Source organism: Octodon degus, unplaced genomic scaffold, assembly GCF_000260255.1.
Source record: "Octodon degus isolate 3935 unplaced genomic scaffold, OctDeg1.0 scaffold00001, whole genome shotgun sequence".
NCBI lineage: Eukaryota > Metazoa > Chordata > Mammalia > Rodentia > Octodontidae > Octodon > Octodon degus.
In genome coordinates, this window is record NW_004524577.1 from 38850120 (window position 1) to 38858378 (window position 8259).

Consider the following 8259-nt stretch of genomic DNA (forward strand, 5'->3'; position numbering starts at 1 on the left):
AAAAATTAAAAAAAAAAAAAAGAAAGAACCTTGGCAAGTCACAGATATTAAACACAAGTTAAATATCAAAAAATCACATAAGGCAAGGTGGGACAATTTGAACATCAATGAGAATAACTGCAGTAGAATAAAATATATAGTAACATTTATAAGTCTGTAATGATTCTAAAACAATCAAGGATTTCTCTTGTCCCTCCCATTACTCTTTGTGGGCAAATAGCTGACGAATGAATGTTCTTCCTTACAGAAGGCTGCCAGACAATACACGAACAAGGAATGATGAAAGAAATAATATTAATGTTTTGCCATTGGAGAAATGGATCAAGATAATAATATCAGTGATTCTGTGAAGCTATTCAGTGACTGGTTGGTGGCAAACCTTTCAACAAATGGGTCCACCTGCCAATATTTGAAACCACTTAACAGCCTTAACATACCCTAACCAAGTACGGTTGTGCCTTACAAGAGGAAAAAAAAGGAATTATTTAGTACAATTTGTAAGATATTCATATCCAGAAATGGAACTTAGTTCTTATTTAAGCTTCTAAATTAACTACATTGTATAGGAAACATGAGGAAAGAGGGACATGTTAACATCATGAAAATGCAGTTAGCAAAATCCAAAATGTAAGAAACACTGCAAAGCAATCCACTATCCTCAGAAAGTAAACTGTAAGAAAATAGTTAGAAAGGCAATCCTTCATAGAAAAAGCTATGAGAAATACTAAATGTTGTGTGTAGATTTCCTAAAATCTTGCTTGTCCAAGTAATAGGATTTTTTTTTTAATGTGGAAGAACTACAAAAATGCAAAAACTGCCTTTCAAACTAAAAAATGAATTGTTTTTTTTTTTTTTTTGCCAGTACTTGTAAAGCATTTCCAGATGAAATGATATGTCTATGATTTGATTCTAAATAATCTGTTGGCAGAAAAGTCCACAGGGCTACTCATGGAATAAGACTGGCTATGAGTTGTTAATTGCTGAAACTGACGAGGAAGTAGAGATTAGTTTTTGTATAAGTAGAGATTAATTTTTGTATAATACAATACTGTAGGGTATTAGTCTTTTGAAAACCACTGTGCTTTTCAAAATGAATAGATCATTTTTGAAATAGAATCTCCTAAATTTGAAATATAAGCTGCCCTACTTTCAATGTTCCTGTATTTGCAATATGTGTAATACTTTGAGCAGGAGGAAAGTGAGCCCTGGAAAGACATGTCTCTTCCAGTTAGGATCTGTTTTCTGAGAGATTATTTCTGATCTGATTTCCTCCATAGCCTCATGGATTTGTTTCTTTACTTCAGTTACTGTCATTTCAGAAATTTCAGGTGTGTGTCTTCCACTTTGTCTCTTGATTTGTGCTGGGTGGACTGGATGTTTTTGAGATTGCACCTTGCTTCTGTGCCTTGCCATTTTGTATTTCAAAATTTTTAGTTTGTTTTCTGTGTTGACACTTGAAAGTTTTTGTACTAGGTAGCTTTATCACTAACATTAAGTCTTCTCTAGGAAAAGTCTGTTCCTTGGGTATCTTCTGTGCATCGGAAGTTCTTGGCTTGTGTCTGTGCCGAGGTCCTACCTTCCCAGCTAACTAACAGTGAGGCGTTTTATCCACTTGGCTCATCCCCAGTCCTTTGTTGCTGGGCTGTTGATGAGGCTATTACCCCAGAGCTTCCCAGTATTGTTACAGAAGGGAGAACAGCTGATGGCAACAGTCGTGACATCCCAAAGTACTGTAATTAGCAATAACAATAGCATAAAGTGCAGTTCAGAAACTGACAAACTGCAGTAGCTATTAATTTTGCACCTTAAACCATAGGAGCAGAATATACAATTATGTAACAGAACTAGTCGTAAACTTGGAGCTTATATTCAAAGTGTTTCCCCTGGATAATGTGGATTTATCTGGTGGTCAGGAGATTTAGGAAGGATAGCGGATAGAACAGAGATGGCTGGAAAGAAAGTAGAAACATGGCGGGAGGAGAGGATGGTCACGCGCACTTCAGGAAATTAGAGGAGATAATGGAGGAAAAGGAATGAGGGTGTAAGCGAAGGGTTATCTGAGCTTTGTCTGGGGGATGGGATTAGATTTCTGTGGCTGGAGTTCTCCCCAACCATTTAGAAAAGAACCAACAGAAACAAAACAAAACAAAATGCAAACAAACAAACAACAACCCCTCTGGCTGGCCAAATAGCTAAGCAGATTAAAGCACCTGCAAGCAGGCATAGGGGCCAGGGTTTTGATCCCCTGGCCCAGGGTACATGGAGATGGCAGTTGAGACTGGGCGTGGTGGCGCACCTGTAATCCCAGCTCTTGGGAGGCTGTAAACAGGTGGATCACTACGAGTCTGATCTAGTTGTGAGACCCTGAACACCCTGTAGATCCTTCCCTAAAGAGAGAGAGAGAGAGAGAGAGAGAGAGAGAGAGAGAGAGAGAAAACGCGGCCCCATCTACCTGCTTCTATTCTGGGCGTCTTTGCCCCAAGCACAAGGCAGGTTATCCTAACTTACCGCCTGTTGGCTTGTGTTGTTGTTGCATCAGACTTTTCGCACCTGTCCCTCCTGGGTGCCCTAGCTGGGACCCTCCTGTGTCGCCAGCATGCCTCCTGTCCCTGGGCTTTCCGTGCAGTTCATCTCAGTCCAGGGAGCAGCGAGGGGAGGGGCCTCTCTGAGCCTTCTCTGACTCACCTGGCTCACAGAGGCCGCATTGTGGTCTTCGTATCATTTTGGAGGTCAGGGGCTAATTTTTCTTACTTCCTGGCCAGGTCAGTGAAGGGTTGATACTGTACCAGCACACGGATCAGGAGAACGCCGCCTGGACCATGCAAGATTCCTTCACGTTTGTAGCATCCTCTCCACCTGCAGCAGTTCTAGGCCCTGAGGAATTCTTTATTACCATTTCATATGAAATTAATGAGCCTGGTCGCCACAGCCATCTGCTCGCAAATACAGGTAATGCTGCTATGAAGTGGTGAGCGCTTTCTCTCTATTCAGGTGGGAACAACTTGGAAATAAAGCCTTCCCTTTTTGCTAATGTCATTATAATAACCTCTGAAATAAAACTGAACAGTTATGAGGAACTGTCCTTTGTATGCCCCCCTTTTCTGGGCCTTTTCTCTTTCCTCTTGTAAGTTTAATGGTTGTATTGGGAAAAGAATTATAATTTGGGTTTCAAGAATTTTCTTTATATCTCCAAATGGGTGCTTGACCATGCTTACAACTGATCATTCTTGACAGAAAGTGAAAAAATGCCAAATATGGCAAGTTCTTGAAAGGAAAAGGGTATTGAAAGTTGCACCTGTTTTCAAGGCAAGAGAAAGCCTAGAAATAGCTAAGTTGGGAAATTAAATTATAAGCGAATCTGAAGGATTTAAAGTGCACTTGCCTGAAATGTTGACTTAATCGTGTGTGTGCTTGTATTTAATTCTGTTTTCATATTCAATGGATGGCAGTGCTAATTCAGGTACCCAAGCACCTGAAGCCCTTAGAGGAATCCACTAGGAGAGGCAGATATGAGGGAGAAAGCCTTGCTGAAACTGTCATCTGAATGCGCTAATGAAATGCCACTCATTCTTCATGTTTGTGTGTCACCAGGAGCTGCCGTCAAGGAGGGAGACAAAGTCCTAATTGACCGATCGAAGTTAGATGCTTCCAATCTCTTATTTAAATTACCCAAATCTCAGCGCTCTTCCTATGAAGTTTGGTTCCAGGTTCTATCTCTTCCCCACCATGGAACTATCATGGTGGGAGAAAGAAACATTACTGCAGAAAAACCCAATTTCTCCCAGTTTATCATTAATAAATTTGGAGTGACATACCTTCACGATGACTCTGAATCACTGACGGATAATTTTACCTTTGCTGCTTGGCCAAACAAAAAAAGCACATCTGCCACCAAGCCAGAAGCTGGTTTTCTTGAGGAGCTGTTTAACATCACCATCGCTCCTGTGAATGACCAGGCACCAGAATTAAAGACCAAAGGACTTCGGTTGCAAGTGCGGCAGGGCAACAGTTTGGTTGTGAGACCTGAGATCCTGAAAGTGGAGGATCCGGACAGTCCTCCAGATGAGATCAGATACACGATCATCCGTCACCCCAATAATGGCTTTTTGTCACTGGCTAACCATTCAACTGAACCTTTTCACCAGTTTACACAAGCCGACGTTGATAGCCATCAAGTGTGGTTCACACAAGACGGAAGCCCATCCTCTGGAGTGTTCTACTTTAGTGTGACTGATGGCAAACACCGTCCTCTCTACAAGCTCTTCCACCTGGACGTCGTCCCCACCTCCATCGCCCTTGTGAACCTCTCTGACCTATGTCTCCCACAAGGCCAGACAGCTGTCACTGTCACCAGTGCTCACCTGTTGGCAGTTACCAATGGACGGAGCCCCCAGATCACATACAGGATAACAGGCCCCCCCCAGCACGGGCATCTGCTGCTTGAGAACCAGGTGGTCACCAGCTTTGGCCAGGAGGACGTGGACTCAGGAAGGCTGTCTTACCATATGACAGATCTCACAGCTGCGGAAGACCAGCTGCAGTTCTCAGTGTTCACATCAGAAAGCAACCTGACAGGGCAAAGGCTGGGCATCCGTGTACAACCTCAGTTGCGGGTTGCATCCGAGCTGAAAGTGACCAACAGAGTGGCTCATCAGCTGAGAAGAGAGGACCTTGATGCAAGCGAGCTTGCTAATATCACTAATAGCGACCCCACATTTGAGGTGACAGAACCCCCTGTCCACGGGAGGCTTGTGCGACGAGTGGTTCACAGTATGACAATGGATGATGCCAGGCTGTTCACACAGAAGGATGTTGACCAAGGACTGTTGGTTCTTGATGTGCTCGTGAATCTCACAGGTACTGATGCACTGAACGACTCCTTCACCTTCCTGCTCAGGGCGGACTACGTACAGCCAGCGATAGGGCATCTCCCCTTTACCATAGTGCCTCGTGACCCCTTGCTGTTGCAGACTTTTACACCAGCTGTTCCGCCGGTCACTGGAGAGAACCATATGAGATCAGTTTTCTCACCCCAAAAGCCTATAGTTTCTTCAGGATTCACAACACAAACAGAAATGCAGGGGAGGCTGACCCAGGCCAGGTGGAAGGGCACAGATTCCTGGGAACCACGCAGTGATGTGGAGCCACATGTGGACAGCACAGTTTCTCCCATGGGGGTCATGTGGCCACCAGCTGCTGCCAAAGTCAGCCCCAGGGCACCCAGTCAGCCTAGAGAGAGCAACTACCCACTGGTGGTCACCATACCCTTGGCTGTGGCATTCTTCCTGCTGATAGTTATTTTGGTGACTTTGTGTATCTGGCTGCTGGGCCGGAAAGAAGAAAAACCAAAGCCGCTTATTAACCTCAATGCCAACCTAGAACCCATAACCCCAAGTTATGAGCCAGAAAGAAGCACAACTGTTCCCTCTGTCACGGTGACGCCTCTTATCCAAAGCTCCAGGTGCCCCCCGGCTAGTCTGTTCAAGGCTCTACAGTGTGAGGAAACATTCCCCACAATGACTGAACCAGTAGGAAAGTGTGCCCCTTGGGAGAGCTGGGGGAACCTGGATCCCAACATGGTCAGGCTCTGCCGACAAACCCACCCCACCCTGAAACACAACCAGTACTGGGTGTAGATGGAGGGCGGGCACGTCTGTTGCCAGCTGATTTTTGTAAGTATGAGAAGAGTCATTGGGAAACAATGGCCAAACACAGTGTTGGTTGAATTAAAAAAGCAAAACAAAACCAAAAAAAGGCTGGCTGTGGTCAACACTCAGTGCCCAGGGATAGCCCCAGAAGAGATGGGTAGGTGTTCATTGTAGCTTCTGCGTAGCTCTCATGAGCTTCCGTAGTAGGCCTTCCTCCACCAATGCCTTCTTTTGGACTTCACTTTTATAGTATATACATTGTTGTTGATTTTCAAACCCCTCTCCAAGGAGCTTCTGAATATGTTTGCCCCACTGTAAGAGCAGTCATTACACGGATGTAGAGGCCATTGAGGAAGGGCTTAGATCTATCTCATTGAGAATTCTGAGTCAGCAGGAAGGGTAGGAACTGTTTGAGCCATCACATTGGTGTGTCTGGGTAATGTCTGGTGTTTTCTCCCTAAGAGTCTCAGGATTTAGTTTCCCAACCCTGGAAATGCCTTGTTGGTTGCAGGACAGTTAGATTGGCCTGGAAGATACTCACGAGACTAACAGTAATGCCTCAGTGTGGTTCACAAACAAAAACACGTGGCAAAATTTTGCTTCCGTTTGCAGACTCCACCCTGGATGACAGACACGGGCACGGCTATCTCCCCCACACAAACGGAAGTGCAGCCACCTTCCCTCAGAACATAAAACAAACTAAATTCACAAGCCAAGGTACCACTGCGTTGTGTTCCACCAAGAAGCTTCATTCTGATTTGTAAAGTCAAGCTTAGTACACCAAAAATATTTAAAGAGCTAGATGATAGAACTTTTGTTAAATGCTTTTTGATGTCTCAATTTAGCTTTGCTTTACAACAAATTGAAATAAAGCCCAATTTGTATTTGAGTTGCCTCATTTTACCCACCATTACCCAGCTCCAGCGTCAGTGTCTATAATTATAAAATGAGGATATTGGTACTTCCATTAGGAAATCTTTGGGCAGCAAATCACAAGACATCCATGGGAGTGGCTTGGGCGAGGGGCTTGTCAACTTTTTCTAGAAAGAGTAAGATGATAAAGCTTTTAGATTTTGTGGGCCACTGATGGTCTCTGTCAGTCATTCTTAATTTTTCTTTTTTAATAGTCTGAAAAATGTACTGTCACATTGCAATTTTTTCCTCAATAAAATTAATTTAAAAAAGAAAGAAATTTTGAGGCACCTACACATGGAATATGAATAGTGAAACAACCTCTAAATTAAGCTTGAATAAATTTTCTTTACAGAAGTTAATTAATGGAATATAATTAGGAGCAAATCACTTGCTAAATGGTATGTTATTGTAGGGTTAGTTCAAAACATTGAGAGAGAAAATAGTATCAACTATTCTCATCTATTTATGAATAGTCTATGACTTATATGGTAGTATTGTTTATGCAAAGGTTTGCCTCAACAAGCTATGCAAAGATAGCTTAAGGCAGCAGGGAATTAAATACAGAATGGGGTATATGTGCCTTGCACTGGCTTTCTCTATTCTAGAGTCATCAACAATATCCCATATTATTTTACTTGTCACACTCCCTACAACGGCTTGCTATGTGGTCTAGATAGGCCTTGAACTCAGTAAGTGTCTCTCTGGCCTCAAACTGGCTGCAGTTGTCTTGTCTCAGCCTCCTGAGAGCTGGGATTACAGGTATATACTACCACATCTAGCCTCAAAATACTTTTTAAAAAATTTAGTTCTAAGATCTACTGAATTTTTTCCACTTGTTGTGAGACTTCATTCTTTTTATATGGAAAAATCATTGTTAAAATATATTTATCAGATAAACCAACTTTTCTTCTTTGTTTTGTGGCGCCAATCTTACACAAAATCACATCCACAAAAACATGGTTCTTTCTTGGATTTTTGATTTGTTTCTTTTGATCTCTTTTCTAAAGTTTACATTAATATCAGTCATAATTGCAGTAAAATCTTAATAAGTTTTGGTTGCTGACTCAGAAAGTTTTTTCTGTCTCTTCTTCTAGTGTCTTTAGTATTTTGGGAACTTTTATTCTATATACATTTTATAATCAATTTCTGAAAAAGGAACTGCTAGGATTGGGATTATTTAGAGCTTTTCAATAAACTACTTAATTCAATTCAAAAAAGAAAGAAAGAAAAATGTAAAAGCAATTCTTAGTGCTGGAATCTGTCCCGTAGACTGTAGTTTGCCATCTCTGCTCTAGGCAGGAAAGTGTTATCTCAGTTATTGTTACAGTTTGTGTCTAGTTGTCCCGCCAAAGCCTCACGCAGTCTTGAGGCAGCTTCTGGAGTTTGCAACTGATTGTTGTGGGTGTGGATGCTGCACCTGCCTGGTAATTTGCATTACAGTGTGAGGAGGGCAGAGAGGCTAGCCAGCTGCCTGAGCACCTCAGAGAAAGGTTGCTCTGTGCTGCTCTCTGCCTTGGAGCCAGCTGAGTGTGGACTGAAACCTCCAGTAACTGCGAGCTAGATAACCCTTTCCTTCCTTCATCTTGGGTGCTGGGTATTTGTCCCAGCAATGTGAGCAGAGGAACTGAGACAGGGAGCATTGTGAAGGTAGAAGTTCCAGGCTGCTGGAGCAGTTCCAGGTTGTCATCCTGAGACC

General features: G+C 42.9%; 1 protein-coding gene across 2 annotated transcripts in view; it reads left to right on the forward strand.

The window, feature by feature from the left end:
- The window catches only part of LOC101561702 (chondroitin sulfate proteoglycan 4), a 62006-nt gene extending 54976 nt beyond the window's left edge, over positions 1–7030 (forward strand). For both annotated transcript variants that reach the window (XM_023708880.1, XM_023708887.1), the window contains 2 exons: positions 2763–2949; positions 3592–7030. In XM_023708880.1, coding sequence (XP_023564648.1) covers positions 2763–2949; positions 3592–5636 — 2232 coding nt within the window. In that variant the 3' untranslated portion in view covers positions 5637–7030. The remainder of the gene's footprint in view (positions 1–2762; positions 2950–3591) is intronic.
- The last annotated feature ends 1229 nt before the right edge of the window (positions 7031–8259 follow it).